At 40.4% G+C, this 19,971-nt stretch overlaps 1 protein-coding gene across 1 annotated transcript in view; it reads left to right on the forward strand.

Moving 5' to 3' along the window:
• LOC131688858 (uncharacterized) overlaps positions 1 to 18,842 on the forward strand; it is a 708,198-nt gene extending 689,356 nt beyond the window's left edge. Inside the window, exon 15 of the mRNA XM_058973432.1 lies at positions 13,395 to 18,842. Coding sequence (XP_058829415.1) covers positions 13,395 to 14,740 — 1,346 coding nt within the window. The 3' untranslated portion in view covers positions 14,741 to 18,842. The remainder of the gene's footprint in view (positions 1 to 13,394) is intronic.
• Positions 18,843 to 19,971: the final 1,129 nt, after the last annotated feature.

Genomic DNA, 19,971 nt, shown 5'->3' on the forward strand with positions numbered 1-19,971 from the left:
ACGTGCGTCATAATATCCGGCACACCCGTTTTTGGATATTATGACGCAGCATGGTGCGTCATAATATCCCATACATTTTAATCTATTGTGGAGTTTAAGACATATTTTTATTTACGGCCTTTACGACACACCTTCGTTCGTCACAATGTCCCTGACGTTATAACGCACATTATGCTTCACAGTGTCCAGGATGCTGTCTGCGACATAAGATCCGAAATGGAAGGTGTGTCATAATGTCATAGATATTATGATGTACAAAATGTGCGTCGTAAAATGCGGGACATAATGACACACATCCGTTTTCGGTAGCAATTACACAATCTGCTGCGTCATAATGTCCCGAACGTCATGACGCTCCACCCTTTGGACTTTATGGCCTCAAACGTCAGTACACGGTGCCAAATGCAATAGATTCGAGTCGTGTATGCACGATGATTTGTGATGTGGGTGGGATGGGTGAGTAGGATGGGTTTAGATTGAGTTCAACATAGCAGGGAGTAACTGGTGTGTGATACTTGTAAGATTCGTTGGTATAAATTTATTTATTTTTATGCTAGTGCGTGCGTTGGGTTAGAATTCTCATTCCAAAATGTTTTCGGCGGTTCGTAGGAACGCAGAACAATGGGCCCATTGACACATACGTTTCCTATCTTGGGTCTACGTGACGCGTTTTTTTATTTTGATTATAGAGGTTTTAACCTTAGGGTCATTCGCCTCTTTTCGGGTTAGAAAAATCTCTTACGAGAAATTTCTAACCCTATGTGCGGGGTTGGGAATCGAACCTAGGTGAGCTGCGTAGGCAATCAATTTACCAACTACGCTATACCCGTCCCCTGATGCGTTTTGTATCACTAAATCATCTGACAACATGTTTCTGTAGGCATTTCCTAAGCACGGGTAGGCTGACATGGATTTGCGTACCTATTCCCCTGTCTTTTCTAGTTTTAGTTGTTAAATATATATAATCTCGCCTAAAAATTCCCTACAGAATTACTACTTATAAAAATAGTCCTGATTGCCCCCCCCCCAAATCCTAATAAAATTGAATCATTCCCTCTAGTTATTATAGTCATATGCTCCGCTTAGTTGATTAATTGCTCCAAAAATCTCCTTGATAAAATTCTTAAAGTGCGTTACTATATTAAAAAAAACACTAAATGACCCTCCTAATTTTACGAATATTATATTATCCCCCCTTGTATACAGATGACATAGCTGAAAATTGTCTTTAGTTTCATTATAAAAAACCTGTTTTAATCTACCTAGCGGTGCAATTGTGCCTTTCTCAATCATGAACACGTGAATGTTTGCGTTGTTTATATTCATTAAAAGCTTTCAAATGAATATATTACATTTTATTATTATACATGACATGACAAATATACAAGAAAAAAAATCACTATTCGAGTTCTAAAATTTTGTAAAAGAAAAAAACAGCTACATTAATATTAAATTGAAAAAAGGTGCGAAATCGGCAGTCCCAAAAAGTCGATTTTCATAAAAAAAAATTTCGAGATAACATAAAATCTCGACGTTTCATGCATTTTAAAGATGTTTGGCATCAAAAACACGAATTCGATTTCTGAAATTTCATGGGGTCCACCCTTTGAAAAAAAATTGAGTTCCGGCTTATATGGGAATTTCATATGTGACCGGACGGTTTAGTCTATATTTCCGGACGCATCCAAGCGATCCGTACGAAATTTTATAGACATCTGTGGGGATACTATAATTTGGGACTAAGTTTGTGAAAATCGGCCCAACCATTTCCGGGAAACTGATGTGAGTACGTCAATTTTGAAAGATGGCCGCTTTTCCCGGGCACTTCCGGAACCGTCTATGGTGGTCAATGTAGTCAACGAAAGTTTGGTTGGCCGTCGGTGACCTAGAACAGCAAATTTAAGTTGTTTGAGAGACATTTTAGCGAAATTTTTACCTTTTTTGCTTTCATCGGAGTATCGGTTTTAATCGCAATTTGCTATGTGATCGCACGCCACAACATGTAACTCCGGAACCGAAAGTCGGATCGGGATGGAATTAAATAGCCATTTACGGGGGCGCAACACCTTTCATTTGAGACAAAGTTTGGTTGAATCGGTTTAGCCATCTCCGAGAAACCGATGTGACTGAATTGGGATACTTCCGCCGTGGCTTCCAGTACCGATGATGGTGGCCAATGTGGCCAAATATTTTGGAAAAAATTTCACCTTTATACATTCATTGCAGAATTTATTAAAATCGACATTTTCTGCGTGTTCGTACTCATCACCCTGTAATTCCGGAACCGGAAATCGAATCCATTAGAAATTCTATAGCAGCCTATGGGAACGTTGCACCTTTCATTTGAGACTATGTTTGTCAAAATCGGTTCAGCCATCTCTGAGAAAAATGAGTGACATTTTTGGTCACATACACACACATACGCACATACACACACATACATACATACACACATACATACACACACAGACATTTGCCGAACTGAATCGAATGGTATATGTCACTCGGCCCTCCGGGCCTCCGTTAAAAAGTCGGTTTTCAGAGCAATTGCAATACCTTTCTATTGAGAAAGGCAAAAACAAATAATATTTAAATGTGTAATCACCTAATTTTAAGAAATTCAAAATGTAAAGCAAAAAAATTAGCACTTTTAAGTTAACGCAAACGTTCCGAAACAAATTAAATAAAAATATTTTCTTTGCTTTGAAATATTATTGAAAACTGATAAATCCTCTCAATTACGAATGTCACTAACCTACTCCAGTAAATCGGACTATTGTAAAAAATATAGAAGAATTGTATTGGGATCAAAGCAGGTTTTTTTGTGTTTCTTGTCCCAAATCAGCTTCAGGCAAAAATAGTTTTGGAATCCTATATGCGATAGAAAAAAGTTTATGCGGTCAAGTATACTTCTTTGTACACAACCGTAACCCTATAACTTAGGTTAAGCAGGGGTGCACGTTTTTAGTAGGGGTAATATACACTAAGACAAAATGCATAGCGAAATTCATAAGATTCATCGTATGATGAGTAGAAAAGTAACAAAACTATGTTTTCATAAGATTAATATGAAAAACATACGACTTGTATGATTACCTTAACATTTTACAAGTTATTGCATATGCCAGTCGTTCGAGTTTCATACGAGCATCTTATGATTCTCATAAACATAAATAAATGTATAATATTGTCTTATGATAATTCAAAGATGCCTTATGGAACATGAAATCATAGAAAACCGATTTGACCAAATAAATACCGTTTCATAAGATAATCTTATGATTTACATACGTGCAACTTGTGGCTAAAAATTCTACGATATTCCTATGAAATTCGCTGTATTTTTTGCCTGAGTGTACTATAATTTTATACAACACTACTTACTTTCTATAGTAAGGATGGATAAAAGTGTACATTTTCCAATTCATTAATATGTCATTATCACTAATTTTTTTTAATATTTGCATAACTTAATTGGTATAAAACTTTATCATTATAAAAAAATCAAGAAAAAATCTAAATCAAAAGTGTGTACATAAACAGTTACTATAAAATTGATAGTTAGATCAGTATTCGACCAAACATTGATATTTATGTTCCAAAGTGCAGCAGAATCCTGACCGTATGATAGAAGAGACTATTCTAAACTTTTTATTTAATTTTCAAAGTTGCAAGCTTCAAGGTTTAAAATATATTCAAACCAAAAAAAAGGTCACGTGGGCGAGGATCGACGGTATACACTTGACCGTATGTCATGTCAGCGGGAATTGCTTCAATTCAAATTAATTCAATCTAGTGTGCTTGATATAGCGTTGAAAGTTCGACGGCTGCTCACATGAGCTGCGAGGTATGTTTGGCTATCTGAACGCACCAGCAGCGGGAATGTGCCAACCAGGAGTGAAGTTTAATTTTCAATTTTTTTATTTGCAAGTACCAACCTAGTGAATATGTCCAACCTTGTGGAGGGGATGCGCATAGTTTTAATCTATGTCATATGGTATTTTTTTTGGGTCCAGGTGGCACGTAGTAGTTTTGAGAGAATGCTCCAGGAACGCAAACAAGAACTCAATTTATTACACGAACGTGAATTCAGCATCGAGTTCTTTCTAGGGTATCTGAATCATGTTTGAAAAGCAATTTTAACAAATTGGATTTTGCATTATTGTTTGTTTTTACGAGAAGTGGACAATAGATGGCAGTTGAAGTTTTGAACTATATGGCTGAATCAGGAATGCAGTGCAAACTATGGATTGTATTTTCGGATTTGAGTAATGCAAACAAATGCATTTTTTATTATAACAAAATATTTCAAATACTTCAATTTTCACTACAATTTTATCATACAAAAATATCCGCATAAACAACGTTTCCACGCTTTGGAATTTTCAAACAAAAATGATCATTCCGTCAAGCAAACTTTACACAAGTTGCCCCTAAGAACCATTTTTTTCAGACGTGGCTCATGTTTGGATAGAGGAGTATGTAAACAAACAAAACTACAAGCATCCGGAGCAGATCCTAGAAAATCCATTGAATGCTAAAACAGTGCCTTTTGTAAGGGAGGGCTTCGGGAAGACATGCAGAAGGGGGTTCATTTCCGAATATCAGAGAAGTAGCAACAGCACCAGAACCAGGGAAGAGAGGGTCCGCATAAACTCAGGATGATTTATAAGGGGTCCGTGGTACGAAAAAAGTTGAGAGCCGTTGGCTTATACGACGGAGACTCTTAAAACTATCGGTGATATTCGGTACAGCAGGAAAAGAGGACTTTTTTTAATTCATTTCGTTTATTTGATAGGCACAAATGCGTTAGCTTGGCGGTACCAAATTCTTTTGTTTTTACATTTTGGATATCTTAAAACTAGGAGGTTACAATGTTGAAATATTTTTTTTTAAAAAAGAGAAAAAATTTACAGCTACTTTAAGACTAGAAATAAGATTCTATATACAAGAGAGGGGCAAAAAAAAATTTCATGACAAATTTTAAAACAAGGGAGTTTGATATACAAGAAGGGGAGTAATAGTATTTTACGAAATATTTTACAGTTATCTTAAAACTAACAATATAGTTTGGTACACAAAAGGGGGGAAAATATTTATCAGAAATTTCACAAATATCTTAAAACTAGGGATACAATTCTATTTACAAGATGGAGAACAATAGTTTTGATTTTTTTAACGAAGACTTATACTTGGTCAAGATATTCAGAGAGGGGCTTATATCCACATCAGTGTAGTAGCAGTTGTATCAAAGACAGGGGAGAGAAGGCGTAGATGGTGACAGGGAAAGACGAGCACAACTTGCAACTTTCACGCAAACGGGAGACCAGCGAAACAAATTAGCGCCTCAGTCTAGTAAGTCATCGAGTACCGGATTGGTGGATGGTATTCTTCGGGCCCGCGGGGAATCCTTCAAAAGTCATCGGACCTCGAGTCGCTCTCGCTTCAGTTTCCTTCTATGCAGGCGTAGTGGTAAGGGCGACGGCGGTTACTTCTGGAGCTAATCGGTTCCACAAGGCAAGAGGAAATTTCTAAAAACGAGAAATAAAAGAAAGGGGCTAAATTGGGATATTTATCGTTTTTATGAAAGTAATTTAATAACTAATGCTGTCGGTTCCGACAGTAAAAGTTATTAAATTGACTTCGCGCTTGGTCAGACATGCCACAGACTCAGGTGATTCGCATTTAATGACAAAAGTTCCTGACTCCTGCGTTGCAGAAGGCAAAGAGTTAAGTAGCCGGGAAACTCTAAGCTTGTTCATTGACCCTACTCCACGCTTTTCTAAACATTCTTACTTTAAATCCTTGCTCTTGCTTGAGTACTATGGCTCTTAATATTTGTAAAATACTTCACCCTCCAGTCCCTTGCTAATTATATGTCGTTACAATATAAAAAAAACCTGTTTTAATCCATCTAGCGGTGCAATTGTGCCTTTCTCATTTCTCTAAACTATGGCACTGAGGCTTTTTATGTTCAACATAACTGTGGAAATGTCCATTACATTCTTAGTACACTTTGCACTTATACACAATGGCATGCCAGCCACGAACTTGATGAGCTACGTGTCGACGGTGAAACACTTGAAACAAAAAAATATCATACTCCATTAGCCTAATTATCATTAGATCAATGTTATCTGCTTGCTAACTCATTTTGTCATGCGGGGGTGGGTATGTGAGGAGGGCGAAAGTCCCATGAACGAACGACTCCCCAGCTTAGATTGGTATGCTTTGTGATATAGTGGTGGTTTAAAGATGATGGGGTTGAAAGGGAGGGGTATGAGGGCTGGATGGGGTGGTGGTCTGAGGGGTGATTTAAGGAGATTTTTAAAGGAGGGGCGCGAACAGTAGAGGGGGGGGGGTGTAACCCCTCTCCGTAAACCATCAACTACGCCCCTGTTAAAATCCAGAAACCTTATGCGAGTCGAAAAAAAAATTGGCCGGGATTAGGTTGACGTTTTTCAGAGTGATTGCATAACCTTTCTATATGAGAAAGGCAAAAATGTGCCAAAATCCAAAAAAGTGAATCGTTGCACCTTTCATTTGAGACTAAGTTTGGGCAAATCGGTCCAGCCATCTCTGAGAAAAATGAGTGACATTATTTGACACATACGCACATACATACATACACACACACATACACACACATACACACACATACACACACATACATACACACACACATACAGACTTTTTCCGATCTCGACGAACTGAGTCGAATGGGATATGACACTCGGCCCTCCGGGCCGGGATTAGGTTGACGTTTTTCAGAGTGATTGCATAACCTTTCTATATGAGAAAGGCAAAAATGTGCCAAAATCCAAAAAAGTGAATCGTAGTCAAATTTTTTTTTCGAGTTTGCATCAAATCTCGACGTTTCATGCACCTTGAACACATTTAGCATCAAAAATAAAAATTCTATTTTTAATTTTTCCTATAGTTTATATGAGAAATTTCTGTGTGGCCGCACTCTGAAACCCGTAATTCTGGAACCAGAATTCCGATCGATCCAAAATTCAATAGCAGCCGATGGGAAGGTTGCACCTTCCATTTGAGACTAAGTTTGGGCAAATCGGTCCAGCCATCTCTGAGAAAAATGAGTGGCATTATTTGACACATACGCACATACATACACACACACATACACACACATACACACACATACACACACACACATACACACATACATACATACACACACACATACAGACTTTTTCCGATCTCGACGAACTGAGTCGAAAGGGATATGACACTCGGCCCTCCGGGCTGGGATTAGGTTGAGGTTTTTCAGAGTGATTGCATAACCTTTCTATATGAGAAAGGCAAAAAGGAAAAAGATTGACTCACTATAAGTCGTTAATAAAAAAGGAAAAAAAGTATAAATAAGGGACATATAGGGAAGATCTCGATTTGCCAGCATATCTTGAACTGGGACATTGGGTGGTCTACCTCGGGCCCGAAGGGAGTCCAGAAAGGGGGACTTCTGAGAATGAGAAAAAAGAAAAGAAAATCAGATACCCAAGGTGACATCCTCAAGTACATTTGGAGTCGAACTAAACCCAGAATTATTTAAACCTTAAAACCTGAGCGATAGTTTGACCCATCAATAGAAGATGAAGTTGCACTGGATCACACTTTCTTGAAAATATAGTAGTAAATAAAAAAATTGCCCGTCATCTGCAGCTTGCAGGAACTGACAAAACATTAGTTAATGTCACTCACTTAAAAATTGTCGCATAGGGGGTTGAGATATGAACACTGGGGAAGACCTCTTGCTGTTGTTGAATCACTTTGCGAAAACATATGAGCTTCTCAGATAACAAGATATTTGAAATCGGTGGAAGGCCATGTTGATTCAAAAAAAAGTTAATAGAAGCTGAGTCAAAAACACTCCTTTGCTGGTGAAAGCAACGTCAGGCAATCGCTCGTTCCTAGGCTTTTGTGGAAGCCAAATTGAGCATCTGATAGAAATCTGTTTACTTGTCGATGTAGAATAGGATCATTTTTTCGAACAACTTTCGAATACGACCACCTTGCTATTGGCCGATACAAATTGTGAGTGCTCATCGAATTTTTTTTTTCGTTAACCCGTTGACGAATCCGCGTCAATAGCCCCCTTTTTTATTTTCATCTAGCTTTTCATTTTCGTTTTCCTGGAAGTCGGGAGCGTACAAGTCTTAGCACTATTTATTTGTCTCACCACGAGATGAGAGATTGTCACGACAGTTACAACCACGAACTCTTCCTTAGGCTCTTGTTTTGATTCGATTACATGTGATATCTCGAGGGCGTATCTCTTGCAAGCAATGATTCGTATGAGATCATTGGAGACATTTCCGGTGGTCTCGTACCGTTAGCATTGAAATGCGCTAGAGGCAGGTGGTCGCTACCGTGGGAATTTGGGATTACCTTTCACATGTAATTCGATTGTACCATATGCATGCGCTGGTGGAATCCATCTCACTTCATCCGTGTTTAACCTTTACAGTACCAGGTTAATTTTTTGTGAAAATTTTATTTTAATTTTGCTTTCATTTCTTCAATTTTTGATCGATTTAGATGAAACTTGCTTCAAAAGATCTGAAATTTAGTCTAATTTCTGTGTACTTACTAGCATTCAAATCCGTTGACCGGTTCGGTAATTATTTCGAATTTTCTTGAGCTATATCTGGCATCCCAGTGTGGTGAAGAACGAGTTTTGAAGAACCATCTCATAAATTAAAGTATTTTTTTGAAATGTGACTATTTTCCATAGCTTCTTCCCAATAGACATGAATTAGATCAATCTTGACCACCGGTAAACTGTTCCCGTAGACCTTAAAAACTTTGTATACTTCTCTATCATTACAACCTTTTGATTTCATAAATTTATACGAAATGCGAAGTTCTTTCAACCGTACGGTCCAAAGCTCCCTGAACCTCGGTATGACCATTCCGGTACCGGTCCCGAGTGGAATCAAACATGGACACTTGGCGTCATTTTGAAAACCAAGATGTCGGCTTCCGTTTACCACCAAACGAAAGTAACGAAAAAAGACGAAACTTATCCTATGTTTTTCAGACAGCAAATTTAGCAGCTTCTCAGAAAGAATGTTAACTGAATCAAAACCCCAAAATAATATCTAAGAAAACTGATATGTCTGCTCTTTGTTAAAATTAACCTTGTGCAAGCCAAATTGTGTATCTGGCAGTAAGCCATTTGCTTCGACCTAATTGTCGAGATCATTTTTTCGAAAAACTTTCGAGTACACGACAGGTCGATACGAGTTGTAGTCGGAGGCGGATTTTTCCGGCATTTGGATGGCGATGACCTACAGTTCCCTCATGAGACAATGCTAACCTCAAGAAACTTGTTAAATAAATTCAACAGGTGTCTCTTGGCAGCGTCTGACAGATTTTTCAACAAATTAAATTTATTTGTTTTATCATCTGACCTTGCTGGTCTTAATGAAATATAAGGTATTAAGTATTAGGATTCTATCTGGCCATGGGGATTTATTGTTACAGAAAGAGAAAGAAGATCTCCACCTTCGAAAAAGGTGTTTCTTTCGCCGTATCGCGAGAAGCGGCGCGGTAGATTCCATTCGCATAAAAGAACGTGATTTAATGTGAATGTAATGTAAGCGTGTGCATTGCGAAAAGGGAAAAATCGTTACTAATGGACCCCTCACCCTACGCTTTCTACCCACTCGGGCGTAAAGTTTTTCGCCGCCCCTGGCCGTGGAGGAATCCGGACAAACCTTCTTGGCGAAATCAAATATCCAGCGGTTTGAATATTTCAGTTTCGTTAGTACTGTTTCGGTGTTGCATACGTCGAACCAAACACTCTCTGTCCCACCACGGAAACCGTCCGCAAGAATTCGCGTCTGGCACACGTTTTATCTGAGCGTGCAAAGCGCGGTCGAGAATCAAGCCAGTCAGTAATCCATACTCTTCCTCCGGAGAAAGTTCTTGCGGTGGAATTGATTCTGTCGAATATCGTATACGCGTAGCTCTTTCTATCAATATTTCGTGCGAGGTAATATGAAACACTGATTGTATTCGGTAGCCTTTAACCGTTAGCAATAGTAATTACGATTGGCGGATGGTCGCTTACCTTCAACATGTGTAACCGCTTGGTTACAAATAATAAATATTTATGAGATGAAATTTTAATTCATCTGGTGCAAGGTTCTATACCGATGCAAACAATATTATATAAAAATAAAACCAAACCCTATCAGCCTTGTAAGTACAACTTCAATGGGCGGAATTTGGGAAATCTGGTAGGAGTCAACTATGGTTGGCTGCATTGGGATGGTTTAGAGGATGAAGGAACGCCATGAAATTGAGATGAGGAGGTTCGTGGTAGCTGCATGATGTGAAGACGGTCTCTGGGGTTTCAACCATGGAAGCGAGTGGATCTAAATCTAAAAAGTTCAAGATATTAGTGTGAACCAGAAGTGGTGAAACCGGCTTGTTTAGCCCTGGTTGCCGGCCTGACTGAAGTCGCCGGTTAATTATCAAGGACCAGCAAAGACCAGTTTGCCTGTCTCGCCCTGATCAGTGCTGATACGTCTAACCGTAAAAGAGATAACAGGCCATCGTCGCGTGTTTCATCGACCGTGTGTCGATCATTGCTCCTTCCGCTAAACGCCAAGGATGACCGCGTGACTCGAGGGCCCGCCGTAGCAGAAATATTGACGCCAGAGACATCCTATCGCCATCACCACGCCCCAACTAGCCCATCCGTCCCATCACCACAAATTTGTAATCTGAACAATTGAATAGAGTAAGTGAATAAATCTAAAAAAAATTAAATTCGATCCACACCCTTCGGCCAGATCCGAAAACCCCTTCCACAAAAATATACGACCCGAGGACCAAAAAGAGGCCTACCGACACCTATACCATGCGCTGGGGCTTAAGCGAGTTCCCTTCAGGAACTGCAAAGTCCATCCTTGGGGGCTGAAAGCATCCGCGATTCCGTTAACGGTAACACATGTAATCTAACCGCAGCGATATGGAGCGAGCAGAAGGACTAGCCTAAGGCACTCGGGAGCGCAGGGGGAGCCGAGTTCCGTGTCATTTTACCAGTGTTCAAAATGGTCATTAGAGTGACAAGAAAAAAATGACCCCTATCGGCCCACACCTGAGTCGATTTCTTGTCCCACCAGGAGTATTTACTCCAATTATCTTTCTTATTTTCACTTACAGTGATGATACGATTCATAAAGTGCCATACAAACTTCAGGCACGTTGGTCCGGTAGCTAGACTTGTCCGATTTGCTTCAAATTTGGTGCAAGTACTCCTGGTGGGACTAGAAATCGACTCAGGGGTGGGCCAAAAAATCATTATTTTTCTTGGCAGTCAAATGGTCATATAAAAGATGTCACAAAGTTCGTGTAGTGATGTAGATCGACTATCATCACGAAGGCAACCACATGCAACGCCGTGGGAGTTCAAATCACCTAAAACTAACCTCGGTGAGGGAAGGAGTTCCACAATGTTGGTGGCCAACTGCGGCTCTAGGGAGAATGTAGGTGGAAGCGATACAAAGGTCTAGTTTAGCAAGCGATAACTTCAATGGCTGGTGTCGAGGGAAGGTCAATTCGATTGAAACAATAGCACGAGCGACGAATATTATAACCGTGGAAGTTGAGGTCTATTTCTGAAGTGTTCGATGGATTAGCCATCCAAGGATACAATCGCTGAAAGGATGGTCATGTTTTAGTTAACTGCATCAAGAGTGTTTTTACTGTGGAGAGAAAGCTTATCAAGATGCATTTAAGAGGGTCACAAATATTTAAAGCTGTAAAAATTTGGTACACAATATCAGAGAAATTTATTAAACCAACACTGGTCTCTTTCTCTGGTTGGGACATGGGGCACTTGAGATTTTAGTTACCGAAGAAAGTGCTAGTAACTCCTTTTCTGATCTTAGGTTTCTGAGACCAGTAGCTGATTGTTTCGGTTTTGCACCAGTACTTTCAAAAGCTGTTATTTTTGCGGCTTTACAACGAAGCTTAGGTGAGTAAATGTTCCTTCTTTTTCTATTACATCTAAGTGCAGCAAAAGATGTTCCCTCCTGGAGTTTATAAGTATCGCCTTCGATAGAAAACAATTTAGTATAGATATTCGTAAAGACCGGCATTTCTGCGAATGAACGCTTAGAGAGTCCCTGAAGGGAACGCTTCAGTTTCTCTTCGCACTGTTTTGTACGCGGGACATGTCGGGAGATCATGTGGGTTTCCCGGCAGTAGAGTAGAGACACTTTCCGGCATCCCGTCTGCAAAAAGGCGAACAGGTAGACGAACCTTGTCAAAAAGAGATGGTAAGGTAGAGTAGCACCGACGAAGGTCACTTGATAAGAATCTGAGTTGGCATATCTCCCCGTCAGCTGCGACTGATGCTGAATACCAACGTTTGCAGTCCAGTATCTTCACTGACTTAGTCATTAAGCACAACCAACTCGATGTGCCAGCAGATACGCGCAATTCTAACTCGAATCGGAGACGACCCCATCACATTTAACTCGATTAGATGGAACATATACTCCATACCTCTTTGTAAAAGGCCCGTTTTTATTTTTGCATATTTCGAATCGCTAAGATAAGAAAAATATGCTAATGAAAGGATTAACTCAAATTCAACTTGATTCGTCTGCTAGAGCCCATCAAACAACCAACTATCAATTTTTCTATAAGACTCACAAAATCTGGTCAAAAAGCTGATAAAATCGGGGCTAGACAAAATCGGGGACTGATATAACTGTATAACGGTATACAAGCGACTTACTAGAAAAGGAACACGTCACTGATCTGCTGGCTGAATAACGGTAAACGCGTACATACAAAAAAGGGAACTGCTGAAACATCGACGAGGCGGAGAATGCGCAAGAGAAACTTAATAGAGTGGTAGTACTATTCTTTAAAACGTTGCACTACACGGACTGGAAGGATCGACTTATCGGTCCGAGTGTCACCAAACGAATGTTGGTGACAGTTAATATAACCACATTCAACAATTTCGGCAGTGTGGCGTGCAGTGTTCGAATTTTCGCGACGGGCGAGCAGAATTTATGCAGGTTATTTAATGCACGAGCATGATTAGAAAAAAAATGCGTCAAGTTAAAGTTGACCTCTTTGATCGTAACAATTTTACGCCACTTCTGCTCGTCTTATGTGGTCAATGTGCTCATATTCACTCTTTTAACCACTAATCATCTAAATGTTCGAGTCCAAGAGTTTATACAGCCATTTGAATATAAATAGAATCATTTTGATATTAGGGGAGCTGGAGAATGTCATATTGACCACATCAACAATCTATTTCTGATAAAAAAAAACATGATGATCTCTTCAACGATATTGTGAATTATTTCTAAAATTCATCGTTTTGTTTCCCTTTGCAGCAAACGAAGGACGCCTAACAGAGGAGGAAGCCACCGAGGAGATCAAGGAATTGTACAACCAACTGCAGCGCCTGTACGATCGGATTCCTCAACGGGGAGTGGCAGTGGCAACGATCGCTAGTTTGATGGAGACATGCAAAAACCCGTCACTAAAACCTCCTCCACCAACCGGGGGAACCATGAAAGCAATCATGGCTGCCTCGGAAAGCAGAAAACCGAAGTTGGACAAAGGCACCAATACTAATACGCTTCCGAACGGGAAATACGGGAACGGTGCATTGGAGCCCAACACACGAATCCTGATTACGGACGATTCCGTTCATAATGCTCGATCGATAGACAGTAGTAACTTCCACTCGGACATTCTTCAGCTAAAGTGTATGTGTAGTGACGATGAGGTGGAGGATAGAAGGGAAGCATGTGAGTGTCGTGGTAATGAAGTGACGTATTCCTGTAACAAAACCATTTGTAGTTTTAAGCATGCTGATGTCTGTGATAGTGACCAAGGGCACACGAGGGCAGTTCTAGTGAAGCAAATCTCGGAACATGCGTTGACCAGTACAAGCTGTTGCAGCGGAATAAATCGGAATTGTTCCGGCAGTCAGCCAGAAGAAAAGTGTAGTAGTAGTTGTAGTAGTAATAGATTCGTCGAATTGAGAGTGAAAAATTTCGAATCATGTGATAACCTGTTGCATCAACAGCAAAAACAGAAACAGACATTGGCCACATACGGTGATAGCGTAGATAATCATTTAAATCAGCGGCCAACTTCGGGTGGAGGTGGCCTAGTGACGACGGCTTCTTCTCTCAGTGTGGACGAAAACAACTTTAGGAATGTAAACTTGGAGAACTTTAACAAATTGTACGCTAGCCACAACAACAAAATAGATAGTTTGAAAGAAAATTTCCTAATGAGAACTGCACTGACCACCGCACTGCACAATCTGGAGAACGAGAATCGATCACGCAGCAAACGAGTAAACGCGGAATCGATACAGCTACCGCCAATGGTCGACCAATCACGGCCATTTTTTTCTTGCTACAGTACCACAATAGTTACCTCCAGTACCACCACTACGACCACTACAGTATGTTCCGGTACTGGTAACAACAACTGCAACACACCAACTCCATCGTGTAGTTCATCGGGCACACCAACTACGATAGCAACGTCCTCCTCGAGCGCAATAGCGCCTATCCAGAGCGACGCGGATCCTGAAGCTAACCCGACCAGTTCCTCAGCCACCGGCAGTCAGCAATTGGGGAAGAAGAAAAAATCCCCGGAGAAAAGGTTGGTTATCGATTTGAACGACAGATCGAAGTACACCGAAGAGGTTTCCGTTTGAGATTGCTAGAATCGGTAGGATTTTCCGAAACCAATTGTGATTCACCATCCCCGAAACGGGAAGGGTTGGACCATCGTGGCGAAGAAACTTTCGAAGCTAGTTAAATTGCTGGTGGAATTATCTTTGTAAATTGTAAGAATGAAATTATTCAAACTTTTCGTTTTTAAAGTAGTTGGTAAAAAAAATATTAAACCAAATCGTTTAACTAGTTCTAGGATAACGGTAAGTAGATTAAATTTGGTTCTTCTACACATGTTTGACTGAATCGGAAATGCTGCAAATAGTGGAAAACTTTGCTATTCAACACATGCTCCTACGATGGACCGTAATATCTTTTTAATCCGGATAACAGTAAATCATGTCGATGGGGTCGCATAAATCATACGCACGTACGTCTGGGTAAATTTGTATATAATCCACAACAGTCATCATCGATAGCATCTGCCTGCTGTCCGGTAAACGATTGGAGTTTCAGTTGGTTTCATTTTTTTTCTCTTTTTATCAATCAATATTCACAAAGTCACGTCGTCCCGGTCGCACGTAACGCATCATTATCGTAAATTCCATCCTTGCCGTTTTGTTGCCCAAAAGGGTGGGTTCCGCACGATTTTTGCAAAACTCGAACTAAGCAAAATGTGAATCGAACCTTGGGGAGTCATAAAATAAGATAAAACACTTCTACTATAGACAAGTATTCTCAGTTGCAAAGTGCGCTCACGTCGTTCGTAAAAATAACATTTCCTTCTACTAAATAGCTGTGCTGGGATAACGGAAGAATGGAAAAAGTGTCCGGTTTTCGTTTGTAAGCTTATACCGTATTTTACAACTTCAACAAGACGAAGATTCCCACTGTCGCTTCGAGGAAAGCGCATGACTGCCACTGAAAATGTCTTCAGCGAGGAGCTTTACAAAGTCTGTCAATTAAATTAATTGCTGTTTTAAGTATGCTGATTGCGATAGATTTGCAAGTATGTACACGCGAGAGAACTGTATGGAACATGGCAGTCGGATGACAATTAAAATCCTCGGTGGATTTATTTAGTTTGGATTGAAAAAAGAAAAAAAAAACTTTCACATCCGGGGACACAAAGCCTACTGCAAACTCAGAATCGGTTTCTTAATATCCAGTTGATCTTTTGTCGTTTACTGGCTGAACGTATATATAAAAGCAAACGAGCTATCCAATCGTATATTATTGTTTTCGAATTGATATGGAAATAAGGTCAAAGCCGATGATTCCGTTTACTTTCTCGGTCTTGTTGGCTTCGTCCGTATCGGATGCCATAAAGAGACGACAAAATTAGTATGCACTGGCTCGCCGTTTATTTTCAATTACCACAGCTTATTGTTCTATCGGTATCTTTACTAACTATACCGTTCATTGTGTCTCGTGTCTCACATTTCAAGGGGTTCTTCAAAAGCTTGAGGCTTTCCAGTCTCGGCAGCCAACAATTCTGCTGGTTGAAGACACTAACTGATGTTCAGAGTTTCTACAATCAAATCTATATTAGATAGGTTAGGTTGGTCGGTCGGTTGGGGAAACAGCGATGAAGGGTTACGTGTGCCACCAGCTAGGGTAGACGAGCCCTTATTCGAAGTAATACAATGAAAAATCTGGCCTGCAAAATTTAAAATACTCCCGTTTGAGTGAAGTGAGAAGTCGAGTGCAACGCACCCTTATTCATCCCACCATTTAAGCTTATGCGTTGAGCAGAGATAGCAGACACTGCTTTCACTAATGTGCTTGAATGAGTGGGATAAATATTGGTACTAAGATGAATTGGGGAACAGGTACCCTAACAAACATTTCACCAGGTGCTGCTGAGTTTCATGTAGAGTCGTTAGTACCTATACAAAATATGATACTAATCGTTTGCGTGTATGGCCTCTCAAACGTTTTAAAGCTTTATGGAAACTACATCACGTTACCATTTTAAAAGCATGATTCCTTGTCAAACACTGTTTATTTCACGCTGCAACAATGATTGAAGCTCCATATCTTGAATAGAGGTATCAGTTTATTAGTCTGTGACTTTTGGACTTGTACAGTGCGAAAGACCACAAAGCCAAGGACTGCAGAGTAGCTAAGGCGAAGAGTGTGAACTATGTTAGAATGAATGCAGCCGAGCCTAGTCTGCCACCGAGGAAACAAACGTGAGTCACGCCGCGTGAAGCTTGGATTGTCCACTTTATTTAAGGCACCCGAAGATGGCTAGATCGAGGATTGATTACTCGTAATTACCCGCAATAATGTGGTTGTTCGCAAAGGAAACCACCGACTCTGATTCGCCAGGTAAAAAAAAAACTTGAGACTATATCTTCACGAAGCTGATACTGCAATCACATGTGCATACTGAAGTACTGCTCGTGAGTTTCTGTACCTCAAAGTGTTTTTAATGTGTAAAATATTCATCTTACTCCCGTTAGGATCGAAGGTTGCTTCCCGCATTAATCTCCTGGACGGTGTTGTGTTGGTTTGAAAAATTATCGAGATAAATCGAATATTTTGTGCAATAAATCTGCTCAATTTGTGATGTTGTTTACAACGCCGCTACTTGTGTGTAGTTTTCCACAAAATTGAATGCGCTCGCTGCGCCATCTGCACGCGAATGGCGTGTTTCCCACACTCTAATTTGTGTGCCACAGCGAGACGAGATCACAAAACCCGGACATGGGGCGCATGGAAAGCAACCATGAATTCCAGTTGCTAGTCATGCGATTCCTCCGCACTTGTGTTCCTGGTTATCAGTTCTGGGTCTATCTGAGCCGCCTCGACCCGAGCCATACAGTGGAGGAGATTGTTGCTATTGCCCAAGAATGCCTAGGAATAAACGACAAATCGAAAGCAATATTGGGTCATAAAAAATACCGATATCACGAAACTCGACTTCATTTCATTCCGAGTTGAGCTTCCGAGCGAACTAAACGACACTGCACTCAAAGTGTGTTCTTGCCCACTAGAGCACTCATTCGTGAATTCTATTTCGAGCGGTCAAAACATTCGTTAATGGGATAGCTGTATTCACTGCTGCTTGTGGAGTGAAGAAAAGGTCTTCCAAACTTCCTACTGCGGCAAGTATCCATCCATTCTGAATAATTCAAGCGCTGGAAAGCAGCGTCGTATCAGCACCATATGCCGGCGAACCGCAGCTGTTTACAAGAGGCACTTAGTCCCGCTGCATCCATATCTCACGTAATCTTGTCTCTTCGGTCACTGGGACGCACACTTTCCGTCTGTCGAACCTTTGTTACTGCCATCATAATAGAGCCCTTCCTACCAGCAACAAAAAGCCGTCCCGGTCGGGCGGTAGAGATGGAACGAGGGGTCTTCTGCAAACCAACCTCAAGCTAATACAATGCGTCTCTGATCTCCTTGCCTCGAAGCAACAGCCTTGGTCAACGACGGGATAAACTACTGCTATACTCCCAAAATGTTGGTGGTATAAACTCAATCGTTGAGCAATACCGCCTTGCAGTCTCCGATAAGAGTTTCGTATTCGTCGAAACATGGTCATCATTTGACGCTTTCAGGTATTCGGCACTAGATAAGAGGTGTTTCGTTATGATCGGAGCCTTAGCAATAGCCGAAAATCCACCGAATATGGCGTATTAGTAGCAGTCGATAATTGTCGAGAACATTTTTTGGGTTTGGCTAGAGCAGGTTTGCATGATTATCTAGCTTTGCGACCGTAAGTTGTACTTGTGTGCGTCGTATGCAGCTCAGTTTTTACTATCCTCGAAGACGCTAATGCAGTTCGTGACATCTTGGTACTAGGAGATTTTAATCTTCCTAGTATTTCATGGAAATCATCCCCAACGGATTTCTTTATTAGGATTCGAGCCATTCCGTTCTCCACCCAAGTGTAGCGAGACTACTTGACAGCTATAGCTCAGCTACGTTACGACAAATCTCGATCTTTGTTTTGCTAGCGATCAGGCTTCCGCCACATCAATAGTGATGGCTCCCTCTAGTAAAACCAGTGGCACATCATCCTCCATTGATCGCCACGATTAATAGGTTTGTGGTGCATGATTTCGAAATTTCTTTCTGTCTCCTGCGACTTCCGTAAAGCCGACCATCGCAGTATCGCAGACCTTTTGTCGTGACTAACGACTTACCTTTCAATATAGGGGCCCCTTTTCAAAATTTCGGCAGAAAAATGATGTAAGATTTTGAACGCTTATATCTTTTGTTGTACTGAATGGATTTAATCAATTTCTTCGGCATTTTGTCGAAAATATTTGTACCAATGTTGTATTAAATTTTGGAATATGTAGGACATTCATTATCAACGGAAAAATAGTGTTTTGAAAAATCTTTCGAAAACGACTCGGAAAAGTGAAAATTTTCAGCCCATCCCGCACAGAGCCGTCAAAATGGTGCAGCAAATGAACAATAAAATAATGAAAAGTTTATATATAGGTTCACTACATGTTTGTTCCTTTGATTATTCGTATTGGGTTGCTTGACGAGAGCAGTTGGTGGGGGAAAGCCGGCATATTAGTTTTGGTTATGCCATTAGAAGCCGAACGGAAAGGAAAGGCTCATGCACGCCACGAGAACGAGCGAGAAAGCGATAGTAGTGCATATTAGCGAAAGCGTTACGTACATTTTGAACCTTAATAACTTTTCTTCTACTAAACGGATTGCCAATCTTGTTTCATAAATCGGAAGGAAAACGTTCAACGCTTGCTACCGATACGTTGTTTGCTATATAAAATTTGTTTAAATAGTTCAAAAACTACTTTAAATGAGAATCAACATTAATGATAAAACCTATAAATAGGGGTGTCACAGCTTTTCTCAAAACCAGACGTGTGTAAGACGCAGTGCATAACAGACGTGCGTGGTCGTGAGAAGCTGCATCGGACGATCAATCAAATCAGCTACCATCGGAGAGAAGCAGAAAAACGTTGGTGGAGGTGGTGGCGGTGAGAAAGCCAAAAAGCCAAAGGCTAAGAAACGCAGTCACTGAAAAAGCGGTAGTAACTGCCACTAAAAATGCGACCAAAACATCGAAGACTGCAAAGCGTACTCATTCGGTGTGAGCTGCGAAAGGGGAAAGATCGTATGGATATACGCAGTAAAAACAATCGTCGGCAAGGTTTGAATTGTTTTAAAAGATTCCCGTCTTGTATCAACATAGTTATCTACAAACCGTCCTTATTAGGACGAATGCAAAATGGAAAAAGAATTTAATTAGAAAGTTTCTTTTATTAACTGGTATTAA

This window comes from Topomyia yanbarensis, chromosome 3 (assembly GCF_030247195.1).
Source record: "Topomyia yanbarensis strain Yona2022 chromosome 3, ASM3024719v1, whole genome shotgun sequence".
NCBI lineage: Eukaryota > Metazoa > Arthropoda > Insecta > Diptera > Culicidae > Topomyia > Topomyia yanbarensis.